At 34.1% G+C, this 13,686-nt stretch overlaps 1 protein-coding gene across 5 annotated transcripts in view; it reads left to right on the forward strand.

The window, feature by feature from the left end:
- The window catches only part of STXBP5 (syntaxin binding protein 5), a 156,903-nt gene that overhangs the window by 19,365 nt on the left and 123,852 nt on the right, over nt 1-13,686 (forward strand). For all 5 annotated transcript variants that reach the window (XM_014559948.2, XM_006185439.3, XM_032485110.1 and 2 more), the window contains exons 3-4: nt 6,516-6,597; nt 9,616-9,716. In XM_014559948.2, coding sequence (XP_014415434.2) covers nt 6,516-6,597; nt 9,616-9,716 — 183 coding nt within the window. The remainder of the gene's footprint in view (nt 1-6,515; nt 6,598-9,615; nt 9,717-13,686) is intronic.

Raw genomic sequence — 13,686 nt, forward strand, 5'->3', positions numbered from 1 at the left:
ATGAATTCCAGTAATCTATTCTTATGTGACCTGTGCTTTTGGTGTTACATCTAAGAAACTATGACCTTAACTGAGGTCACAATGATTTACTCATATGTTTTCCTCTTAGAGTTTTATCATTTTAACTCTTACATTTAAGTCTCTGTTCCATTTTGATCTAGTGTTTGAGCTAGTATTTGCGAGATAGGAATCCAAATTCATTCTTTTTCACGTGGATATCCAGTTGTCCCAGCGTCATTTGTTGAAACGACTGTTCTTTCTCCATTAAAGTGTCTTGACATCCTTGTCAAAGTCAATTGTCATAAATGTTTATTTCTGGACTCCTAGTTCATTCCATTGACCTATATATATCTACCCTTATGCTAATACCACACTTTCTTGATTACTGTAACACTGTAGTAAGTTTTGAAATTGGGGAAGTGTGAGTCCTTCACTTTTGTTCTTTGTCAAGATTATTTTGCTGTTCTGGGTCCCTTGCATTTCCGTACAAATTTTCAGGGTCAGCTTGTCAGTTTCTCCTAACAGCTGGGATTCTGACAGAGATTAATGTTAATTTTGTAGATCAGTTTGGTGAATATTGCCATCTTCACAATATTAAGTCTTCTGTTTCATGAGTCTGCAATGTCTTTCCATTTACTTAGATGTTGTTTCAACAATGTTTTGTAGTTTTCAGTGTACAAATCTTGCATTTGTTTGGATAAATTTATTCCTAAGTATCTTATTATTTGTGATATTATTGTAAATGGAATTGTTTTCTTAATTTCAGTTTAGATTGTTTATTGCTAGGTATATAGTACAATTGATTTTTGTATATCGATCTTATGTTGTACAACCCTGTTGACCTCATTTATTCATACTAATAGTGTTTTTTAATGGATTTCTTAGTTTATTCTAAATCTTAGAATTTTCCTTCTCCAAGATCATGAAGAGATAATTTTACTTTACTTCTTCCTTTCCAGTAAGGACACTTAGTATTTCTTTTTCTTGCCTGTTTTCTCTGGCTAGAACATCCTGTATAATGTTAAATAGAAATGGTAAGAGCAGACATCCTATCTTTTCCTGGAGCTTAGCACAAAAGCATCCAATCTTTCAGCATTAAGTGTAATGTTAACTGTGGGTTTTTTATACATGCTCTTTGTCAGGCTGAAGAAGATCCCTTCTCATTGAGTGCTTTAGCATGAAAGAGTGCTGGATTTTATCAAAGGCTTTTTCTGTGTCTATTGAGATGATGATGTGTTTTTTGTCCTTTATTCTACTAGTGTTTGCTTCTGTGAGTTTTTTGAAGGCAGAGTTTTTTTTTTTTTAATATCTTATTTAACTTTGCTAAGAACTGTTCCTCTCAAAAAGCTTTAGTCTCTAAAATGTTGGTTGGTTCATCATTTTGCACATGATGACATTTGTAAGGTGGCTATCTCACCTTCAACTAGAATTAGAATACAGAACTCCAGCCTTTTGCTTTTTATACTTGGTCATAGTGCTTCGTTATTAAAGTAGGTATTTACTACCATCAAGTAACATGAAAAATGAGTCTCGAGAAAAAATTTTTGGTTAGCATGTTTTTATGTCTAATTGGTTTTATGATGTTTACTTGCTACCCAAATTTATGTTTGGTCTAGTTTATTGATTTAGACTAATCTGACTTTAGTAATGTTGATTATGTTTCCTTTATGTTATACTCCAGTTTTAAAATGACTTAAAATAAGTCAGAAAGTTATGTTTACATGTGAAAGTTGGCTCTTTCTTTTTGGGTCATTGAGGCTTGATGATTTATATTGTGTCTGTGTGTGTTCTGGAGTTAAGATTGTCTGAGTTCAAACCCCATCTTCCTTACTAACTAGTTGTACGACTTCAGGCAAATTATTTAACTTTGTTGTACCTAAGTTTACTTATTTATAAAAACAGAACTTATAATAAGGTATTTTCGAGAGGTAGTATGTGGTGCTTGACACATATTAAGTGTTCAGTAAATCTCAACTGCTATGATGTTGATGGTAATGTACTAAAAGCCTCCTAATTCCTCCATTCTCCCTCCCTTTCCAACCAAATATATAATAATCATTTAGGCAATTGGATGAATGCTTATTCTGAATTTGAATTTGATGGTACAACATTATAAAATAAAAGATTTTACTGGTTCTAGTCTTTGTTTCTGCTTATCTGTCTTGCATATCTCTTCCTGATTATTCTTCATTAGTTGCTAATTTTAATGTGTTATTTTTTTCTCTTAAATATTTCTTTTTCTCTTATCCTCTTACTTAGAGGATTCCTTGAAGGACATTTGTTTCTGTCCAAAACATTTATGAGACATTTGGTCCATGCCAAAATGTCCTTGATACTTGGTCCTATCCAAAATGTCCAGGAACGTATTTGGTCTATGCCAAACTGATTTTGGAAAGGACTAATATCAGAGACCTTATGGCATGGACCAACTGTCTCCATGTATGTTTTGGACAAGACTAAATATGACCAAATGTCAAAGACCTTTTGGAATGCATCAAATGTCTTATGGGCTAATGTGTTATGTTCGTTTTGGGCAGGACCAAATGTCTACTTGCCCAGAAAATCATGTCTAAATTCAAGGACTTGCATTAAAGACTCTGCTCCCAACGAAACAGCCTTGCCTTCTGTAGGCCCTCTTCAGGAGGTACCGTGGTACTTGTCTGGACAAAAACCATCAGTGTAGCTGCACAGGAAGTATCTGGCATGTGTCATGGGTCAGAGAAATTGTTGGTTTACTCTAGAAACAAAGATGACTGGTAGGATTAGGTAGACATCATAGCTCTTGATAGGTGATCAGTAGAAATATTAAGACTAAAGGTATCTGAGATAGGAAGATTATAACATTTTAAAAAGAATACGTTGGAGTTCAGAATTAGAAAGTGAGATAAATTGACACCAAGAAATAATGTAGCCTCATAGTTTGGCTTTGCCTTACAATTGACTCATCCGTATGTAGAGGAGTAGACATCAGATTAATGAATAAATATTTCTGCATCTAATAAGTATCTTTATAGAATTATTCAATATGTAATTTTATTTCCTTTTGGATTTTTTCATTTTAATTTCAGATACTTTATTTTCTCACTTAATTTTGAACATAGCCACAATAAATGAATAATTTATCAGGCAGGTCTTTATTATAATGATTGACCATTTTTAATACAACTGTTAACACTCAGTAATGACAATATTAGGAGAACCATGTGTGCAGGAAGCAATGATCATTATAGGTATGAAAGAATATGAATATTTGCATCTATGACCTGCTCTTTTATGATCTAATATATTCAGACTTGACATTTTCTTAATTACGATATGTTCACTGTAACTTTAGTTCTTGTTAAAGTAATAAATACATTCTGTTAAATAATGATAATAGCCGTCATTTGTTTAGTACACTGTATATAACTTTAATTCTCACCACCATTCTGCAGGCTACACTAGATAGGTATCTACATTTTATAGAGAAAATTGAGAGCTGTAATAACTCTCCTCAGGTCACAGCAACTAATTAAGGAGTTGGCATATGAACTGTCTTAAAACTAGATGTCTAAATTCTCGTCATGCCTCAGATGTTCCTGTGGCCCCCTAAACAATGACAACAGCAAAAAGTACACTCAGGCTTCTTCTCAGTTTGGGTTTAGTCAATTTGCAGTAGAGGCAGAATTCTGCCATACTACCAGGATTGAGAACTACTTGCTCTAAAACTATGTCCTTTTCCACACTAACATCTCAGTTATACTTAAACAATATCCATTCCTTACAATCTGATTTTAAACTTTCTGTTATTACAGAGTAATGGTTTTTTATAAATTGTCCCCCCAATCCATAGGGCTTTTTAGTGGTAGTACCCTTCAGGGCTGGCTGCAGCATAGTACTGCCCTATCCAAAGGAAAAGGGAAAGAAATCAGTAGTAACCTCAACCAAAAAAAACCACTTCTCTGAGCCTCAGAATTATCATCTGTAAAATATGGATGATAACCTTTCAGAGTTACCTTGAGGATTTAAGTCAGAGTGGCTAAAACTTAGTAGATACTCAGTAAGTGGTTCTTATTATTAAAAAGTGTATGTATCATCTTAGCTAGAAGTAAAATGACAATTGTAATGTCATAAAAAGTACAGTTTTGTCTGAGATAGTGTCACATAGAGTAAGAATAAAATCTTTCTTGATCTCCATGTAACTGACTTCCTGGATTTAGACACTTTTCATTCTCTATGAATAAAATATTGATAGATGCCCAGGGCATACTGAATTTTCAAGACTAGTAGGCTATTTCCCAGGAGGCCCAAATTAGTAAAGCTATTTGCATGTTCTTTACTTATCAAGAATCAGTTTTGTCTATTCCGAAATCTGCTTATGCCTGTTGTACTTAATATTATACTCAAGTAATTCACTTTAGTAATATGTAAACTGATGAAATGTGAATGCAAATGTGTATTTTTTAATATGTAGAAATGTAAGATAGATACTTTGGGAAGACTTCCTGGAGGTTAATCAGTTAAAATTTCCTGTCTGATGCCAGTGTAGATAAGACAACAGTAGACAATTGGAAAAGAAAGAATAAGACTCTTTTTGAATGCCGCATTTAGATAGCATTGCCAGTGTCTTTAAAGTTCCACTTCAAAAAATTAAACTGCAAATTTTATACCTGGGTAGTTATGACTGTGTTTTATTGAAAAATAATTCTGAACCCTAATTGTAATAGATCCATACTTAAAAAAATATCTTTAGCTAGTATCACAAGATTAGCAAAATTGTGTATGGTTTATGAAAAAAATAAGGTCAGTAGAATTGTAATGATTCTCTACAGTAGCTCACTTTTTTTATTTACTTAATCCTGATCTGTTTAGATAAGAGAAATTTTACTCCATTCATGTTAAGTAGGACTATAGAATCTGCTAATTGGTTCCAGAAAGAATAATTTAACTGAAAATATTAGAATTACTTAGAAATGAGTGATTTCTTAGAATTACTTATAAATTAGAAATATTGACTAAAAGGACAAGGTCTTTGCTGTCATCTGACAGAAGAAATGGATGAACAGGATGTGATTTGGCACTACCAAGTGCCAACAGTAGTAATTTGAAATCTAGCTTCATGTAGTTGCGTTTGGTCAATTGATGTAGCAAAAATACCATTTTTTGAAGGTAATAATAATAGTAATAATAAAAAAATTGGGGTGTTTAAAAAGTTGGATACTATAAGCTAAACATGCTCAAATAGTCTATACATTTATAAAATAATAGAAGAGTTAGTTGCCAGTAATGAAATGAAAAAAAAAATCCATTGAAAATAAATACCACCTACGAAGATTTCTAGAAATCAAAAGGAAAAAGTATATAGAAAATAGGAATTTAAGCTTTGGTGCAGTTATTTTTAATTAAGAATCCTAGGGCATGTATTAATAGAATATAAAAGTAGTCTACACACTTGAATGTGAATTTGTATAAACAGGGCTATAATTTTATTAAACTCCATCAAATTTTATTTTTAGATTTAACTTTATTTTCACTTAATATATATTAACTCAATGTCAAGTAGATCAGTGTAGTAGTGTGTTAAAATGACTTCAAGTTTATGAAGGTAAAAGGCATATAACAATGCCTGGCACATAATAAGTTCTATGTTTGGATTTTTTTTGTTTGTTTTGTTTTGTTCTTTACTCAGCATACCGTATTAATTAAGTGTATGGAGTCTGGAGCTATAATGCTTATTCATGCCTTCTAGTCATGTGACTTGGGGCACAGTAATTTCTCTGTTCTTCAGTTTCCTTATCTGTTTATATGGCGAAACTATATATTCGTCATGATTGTGATTATTAAATGAGTTAATATATAACATGTTTGAAATAATGCCCAACACATAGAAAATGCCATGCATTTCCTATTATTATATGCAAGTTAATAAATTTTTGCTTATTACTCTATTAAAGCATATTGTAAAAGACTGATATATTTACTGGTGATATAGCATGCTACAAGTATAAACTTAGTTATGTGGTTTTTTATTATATTTTTAGCTTACACTATTTAAAAATGACACTACAGAATGAAAAATGCAGTAAAAAAGATTATTGGTCCTAAAAACAATACTCCAAAATAATATTTGTCTACTTTACAGATTTGTTTGTTGACTTGGGCAAAATAGGATGTTCCACAGATCAACGGCTTTTTTCCTCTTTTTATTTTAAGTGAAAAAAGAAGACTTGGGCCACAGTAAAGTAGATTGAACCTATTTAGCTTGGTTCTGTACTTTGCTGTTTTTAACACTTTTTTTTTCCCTAAAAGGGACAGTTGTCTTATTTCTTTTAGACCTGAAGTCTGAGACTTCTGATTATCCACAGAAACTAGCTGATCAGATTGATGTGTAATAAACCTAACTCTGTATCTCGACCTCAGCTGATATGCTGTATTGAATATCAGGTTATTGGAATATTTGAGTCTATTTATATAGCTTATCAATTGCTATAAAAAGCCCACACACACCATAAACTCCTTAATGAAGTTAATGACAGCTTTGGTCGTCCAGGAGTAGAATGTTATTGCCAACATGACAGTGGAGCTGCAGTAATCCAGCTTCAGTTCCTGATTAATGAGGTTAGTGAATTGCTTTAATCTCTCCTGCTTATATATGAAATAGGGCCACATCTCATTTTTTAGAATTCTTGCATGCATTCATGTTTAAATATTTGAACAAAAACGAATTTTTGGTAGGTCAAAGTTAATAGTAATTTAAGGCATCATCATGGACAGTTATATAAATAATGTAAGGTGCTTCTCAAAACAGTGTTGAAAATAGAATGGCATAAGATAAATCTTCTTGGCACAAGGTGCTGCATTTAAATTTTATTTCAGGAATATTGAAAATTATGTAACAAAAATCTATATTAAATTTTTTTTCAAAGATTGACTTTATTATAAATAACAAAATGTACTTCTCTGATGCGTTGTTTTGAAATACAACCAGGAAACCAAAATCCATTAGAAACTGGTTATTGTCCAAAGTTCTTGTTGGTATCACATATTGGTTGCAGTAATTGATGTTGCCTGTCTTTTTGATAGACTATAAAGTTTGGAGGGAGCTAGAGAAACACTGTTTTATCAGCAGAGTAAACAATGTGTTTGCAGGTTTTAAAAAAGTCTGAGGAGCTATGACAATAGATGTTTACTGCAAGTAGTGACAGGCAGGAAAAGCTGGTTATAAAAAGAAGAAAAATGAATTACTCCAGGAAAGGTTCTGCTATACTTAGATGTGAGGAGAGTTCACAGACATTCTTTTTGCCCCTAAGTCCTTAGGTTCCATGGAATACATTTTTAGATGCATATAAGAGAAAGAAAATAGTTGATACTTTTGGCTTTTGATACTTTTGAAATTATTTTTTTCATGTCAGAGGATCTAACAGAGGCAGCATGGTGTAAAAAGCTAAAGAGGGTAATATAAAAAATTTAGTAAAACTATGATCCAACTAATATGCAATTGTAGGTTTTTCAGGATCAGAGGAAGTGTTTTTTTTGTTTTTAAAAACTTCAGTATTCTGTGTAGGACTGAATAATAGGCATTGTAAAATGTTAAAATACACACACACAAAATCACAGTTTAGAAAGTTGCTGAATTCATATGTAAGATGATTCTATTTTTAAATAATTTTCCATTATGAAATAAATAGACTGGCAGTTAGTTTCAGAAGAATGGTCCTATGTACTCTTCCCCCATTCCCCCTAATAGTAACATTTTATGTAACAATAGTGCAGTATTAAATCGGGAGAATGACATCAGTACAGTACTAGTAATTGGAGTACAGACCTTATTTAGATTTTACCACCAGTTTCTACATGCACTCACTGTATGTGTGTAGTTTTGTGCACTTTTATCATATACATACATTTTGTGTAATGACCAGCATAAACTAGCTAGAAATCAGTTCCATCATCATGAAGGAATTCTCTTAGTTTATAATTGTGCCCCTCCTACTTTCAGTCCCTAATCCCTGGCAACCACTAACCTATTCTCCATCTTCATATTTGTGTTAAGATTATATCTTTAAAGCAGTATGAGACAATGTAAATACCATATTGCAGATTGATTACCTGTATACCTAAATTTTAGCAATCTTAACTAGTTGATGCTGTTGTTATTCATAATACAGAATTCTTTCTATAGAACTTACCGTAAAGTTCTTTGCTATGACTGCGTTATTTTACTTTACATGCTTAAACGTTGCATTTTAAGTACTTAAAAATGACAGTTTTTAAAAATGCTTAGCAAAATATGAATATTTAAATGTGGATGGCTATGGAAATCTGACAATTGGGAGTGACCATTTACTTTCAGTTTTGGAAAACCCTATGTAGGTAAGTGAGCCACCATAGGTGGTCAGCTGTCATTGCCATTTTGGCTCTACATCGTCTCTTCTTCCTTGCGTTGCTAAAATGGGGCAAACATCTTGAAAAAGAAGATGACCTGGCCCAAAACTATGGTGGAAATAAGAATGAAAAATACAAACTTTGATACTCTGAATCCTTTGAGTTTCTCTGCTTCAAAGGGATATAGACAAAAGGATGCTTTCTAGTGAAAGGGAGGGTATGTGGACTTTATGTATTTCTGCTTTCCAGAAGTCATATTGTAGCAATAGCAGTTAAACAGTAGAGTAGCCCTCATAGAATTCCAGAGGTGGAAGGGACTTGGGGAGGTCATTTAATGTAAATTTTGTCTTCAGAACTATTTTAGTTCTCTTGGAAAATGAGAAACTCTCCTATTTTAAAAGAGGAAGATTTTAAGATTTCTCCTAATAACCTGAGGGATTAGAATTGCAACTCTTTTTTGAAATTAATATAACTTCTTCATGTTGCATCTTTTGTCTTATTCTCTCAGTGTAAAGAGCATCTGACTCATGAGGAAAAAACATTCATATGTCTTAATAAATCAGCCTTACTTCATAAACTCTTAATCTGATTCATACATCAGAATCACCTCTGGAGATTTTTTAAAATACACCTGCATAAGTCCTTGCTGTGAGAATCCTGATTTGTGAAGTCTGGGGTGAGACTGACCCCCCTGCTTGATTCTTACATACTGCCAAAGATTTTTTTTCCTCTATTCTTAATAATGTCAAGTGTTTTAACTTTCTAAATTAAGTCAGATTGTTCAACCCTTTGGACATTGAAATTACAGTGTACTGAATACTATCTTTATTTTCCATATCATTCAAGGAGTAGAATTATGATCTAGGCAGAGGACATTCATAAGAATTTGTGTTAAGCCAAATAAAATGAGAGGTTACTTCATATCCTGTTTCTCTCTTTTAGTCAAGGAAGTGTATACAATAAGGACCAAGTAACTTATAGTCCAACCTCCAATTTTGTATAACTATATACTGTCAACCGTATAATCCAAATCTATCACCTGTAATATTCAACTAGATCATAGAATACTTTTAGTTTATACTAAAACAAATTCTGCTGTTCAGAATTTGGGTGAGGCAAATGTTTCTCAAAATTAAATCTATTTGCAGAAAGTTTTGAAATTTTGGGAAGGAGATTTTTTTGCCAGCTCTTTAGTAGCTTCAGTGTTTGTAAATGTACTCTATATAAAATATGTTACACTTTATTTTTAAGGGAGCTCTTGTGAGTGCCTTGGCTGATGACACCTTACATTTGTGGAATTTACGTCAAAAGAGACCTGCCATACTACATTCACTTAAGTTTTGCAGAGAAAGGTAAGAATTCTCTCAGTTACAGTATATAAAGGATATTTGTAATTCTACTTTGAAATTTTTGTTTGAATTTTATTTGTTTATGATGGATTTTATTCACAAAAAATAATTCAGAAACTTTAAAACATAGTCAATAAAAAGAAAGTTTCCTTTGTTTAATATTGGCATATTTTAATGTTCTTAGTCATTTTCATAATTGCATGATATTTTATTGTATTGAAGTACTATAATTTATTCAGTCAGTCTTCATCAGTTGACTAGACATTTAATACATCCAGGACTGGATCTGATATAAATGGACCTTGATACCATTTTTGGTCTGCTATTCATTATGCTCTGTTGTGATATTATGTTACATATATTTCTTTTTTCACTTACACAAGTACTCCTGTGAGGTAAATTTGTAGAAGTGGAACAGCTTGGTCATAGAAGTCTCTCACCTGACCTGTGAATTTTGTGCTTTGATAGAATAGCCTTTTTAAACATTCTCCCATATTTTCTTATAGTACTCTTACAGTTGCATTTTTATGCTTAATCTTTGATTCATATGGAACTTACTTTGGCATAAAATATGAGTAAGGAATATAGTCCCCTCTCCCCTATTGCTTATGAAATAAATTTTTTGATGCACATTTATAAATATATATGTATATGTGCGTGTGTTAAGGTTAAGAAATCTAGATCTACATAGTATCTAAATGCAGTGGAATTAGTGTCTTCATGCCATACCTGTGGAAAGGCAGGCATTAGACTGCTCAATCCATGTATGAGGATCAGGCCACATTCCTGCTTAGATAAATATCAGTTTGTTCAGGTTATATAAACTGATCAGTCTGTTTGAGCCTGGGCTTCTGCCCACAGTAGCCCTCCAAAGTAGGCAAGGTAAAGAGGCTGCTGGAAAGAGAGCAGTTCAGACTTTTCTAGCCACCACTAGGACATGTCTACATTGTATGCCAGACCAGAGCTAGCAGGGGGCAGTAGCAAAGTGGGCTATTGGAACATCTTATCTGGGCTGATAAATCATCTATATGGTTTGGAATCACAGTTCTACTTCTAGGAAAAGGGCAGAAGTGAAGAAGGAGTTAATGGAAGGAAGGAGGGAGGAGATAGGGGAGAAAGAGCAAGCAAAAAGTCAAGGTTCAGTTTTTCTCTACCCGACGGGAATAGGGCCAGCCTTTCAACTTGGCAGTTTCGTAGTCTATTTGCCTGTGGGATCTCAGGGAGTGCCCTGCATCAGCCTCAAATGTTATAGGGCTGGTGGAGGTAGTAATGAGCATCTTAGTCCCAGTACACGTCTCCTTGGTGTCAGTCTCAAACCACCTGCTGGAAACTGAAGTGTAGGTCTAGCAGAGTAGTTGTCAACCTGGTGCAAGCTTACCCCCCAGAGGGCATTTGACAGTGTCTGAAGACAATTTTTATACAATTGGGGGTGGGGAGAGGTGAGCAGTACTACTGGCATCTAGTATATAAAAACCAAGGTTAGTGCCAAATATGTTACAATGTGCAAGACAGTCCCCATAACAAAGAATTATCTGGTCCAAAATATGAATACTGTCAAAGTTAAGGAATCCTGCATTCTAGCACATCAAAGTGATGTCATTTGATCCGTGTAGTGCTGTAAAAGTTCTCTTAAGCCGCCACCCACAGGAGGGATGCTGGCAGAATGTAGAATTCTAGTAGAAGAACACCTCTGATGCCTCATTTGCCAGTGGCATGCCCATATTCCTCACTGAGACACAAGAATGTGGCAGTTTGTGGTCCAGCTTCACAAACATATATTGCAGGTTATCATGGTTAATCTTCATGGAGGAAGGATCAAACCTCAAGGAGTCCCAGAGCAGTCAGTGCCAAGATTGTCTGGTATATAATGAGTCTCCTTTATAGTTCCCCTAAGGATGGTCTCCAAGAAGTTCTGGTAAATGTGGGTAAGGAACAGTAAGCTAGTTTATAAGGTGCCTATAGGCACATATCTTGACAAATAGAAGGCCCTTTGTATGAAATACAAAAGAGTAGCCCTTCTTGATGGATGCAGCCTCAGAGTCTCCCACTCCCCTCCTTGGGTGGGTGCTGTTACGCAGTGCACAGCCAGTGCAATTACATGAATTGGTCCTAAAAGTTACAAATGAAATGAAACTGATGAAATTCCCAGTTTTGAGTTCTGTAATACAGTTTACCCAGCTGACCAGCAGAAACTGCTTGGTCCTGTTCAAAGTTTTTCTCAGCCTTTATTAGGACAATATGAAACAAGAAACTGTAGCTTGAGTAACTTGGTCCTTGAATATCTTCTTTGGACAAAATGCTCTAGGATGGCTGCAAACTTGGATGGCAGCTGGTGTACTTCAGTGCCAAAAAATGGGCCTGGTGCCTCATGGATGAACCTTGTTAGTCTCTCCTCAAGTGGCAGGATGGAGAGAGGTGGCATTTCGGAGGAGCCTACTTTCCCTGGGCACCTGGCTACAGGTGGAGGGGACAGGGCATGGTAGAGGCTTTCCCCTAGCTCTAGGAACCTGCCCATGGTGGCAAGTCTTATTCCACTCCTCACCTTGAACTCTGCGTCATTCAGGATTTTTCATAATACCCTGTAATCTGTACTCTGATGGAAGCCTTCTGTTGGAACAGCTGCCCCAGGCAGGTGAAGGGGCAAAATCCTGTCATTCCTTGCCCGTCCTTCCATCTCCTTCATTTATAGGATTCCATTCTTTTCTTTATTCAACTGCTTTGCATTCAGTTTTTATATCTGGATCAGTCAGAATAGACTGGTGTTACACTATGGTAACAAAATATTCTCAAAATCTTAAAGATTTAAAAGAGCAAAAGTTTATTTTTACTTATGCTATGTGTTCTTTGTGGATTTGCTGAAACTCTCTTCCTTTTCGTTACCATTTTTATTTAAGGATCTTGGCTGAGGAACAGCCAGTCTTTACAGTATTACTAGTCACTATGGTAGAGAGAAGACGAGAATATGGTGAAGCATGTTTTGGCTCTTAAAGCTTCCGTCTGGAAGTGATACATATCTCTTCCACTCTCATTTCTTGGGCCAGAGCAAGTCACATGGCCATCCCTGGTTTTACTCATATAACTGAGAAGAAAAAGACCTGGATTATTTATGAGTACTTATAATAACTACCACACTGCTTATTTTTATTGTTGACATTGAAATGCAATAAGCAATAGCCTAGTTAGTTTTCTCCTCATTCCACAGTGGGTTTAGGCTAACTTAATAGTTGAATTACTCCACTTTATTATTGTGCTATTTGCATTTTTACATCTGAAACTGGGAAAGGCAAGAAAAATATGAAAAGTTTATAAATCACTATTTCATTACTTTCTGAACAACTGTTAAATAATTCAAGGTTTTTATTGTAACATTTGTCTTAATAAGTAGTTAAATTTTCTTATTTTAGTGGAAATTTATATAAATAGGAATTGTATGTAGTGATTTCAATTGTATTTTTTCATAGTGTGGATTTTTTCTGTTTTTAATTTTTTTTAATTATGCAGAAATGTATATGACATAAAATTCACTACCTTAACCATTTTTAAGTGTATAGTTCAGTAGTGTTAAGTACATTCACATTGTTGTGTAACCATGTAATGTAGATATTTTGATAGGATTTCACTTTTATGATGTTTAAGAAAAAATAGAGAAATTGGAGTCTCAGGTCTTGGTTTAACTATATGAATTTAAGCAGATTACTTCACTGCTTTGTGTGCTGGTTTTCTAATTTGCAGAATAATTTCCTCTATGATTCATGTAATTTTTACCAATTCTTTTCTCTCACATATTAAAATAACTTTGTCCTCCTATCCCCATTAGTTCTGTAGATGATTGTAGGATGCTTGCTATGTGCTGGCTTAATGCTAGCTTCTGAGCATACGTTTTGTAAACATGACAGACTTGGGCCTTACCATTAGGATCTTAGTCAAAGTTAAAACAATCTTAGCTTCCTAGATCCCAATCAAATGACATTTG

Source organism: Camelus ferus, chromosome 8, assembly GCF_009834535.1.
Source record: "Camelus ferus isolate YT-003-E chromosome 8, BCGSAC_Cfer_1.0, whole genome shotgun sequence".
NCBI lineage: Eukaryota > Metazoa > Chordata > Mammalia > Artiodactyla > Camelidae > Camelus > Camelus ferus.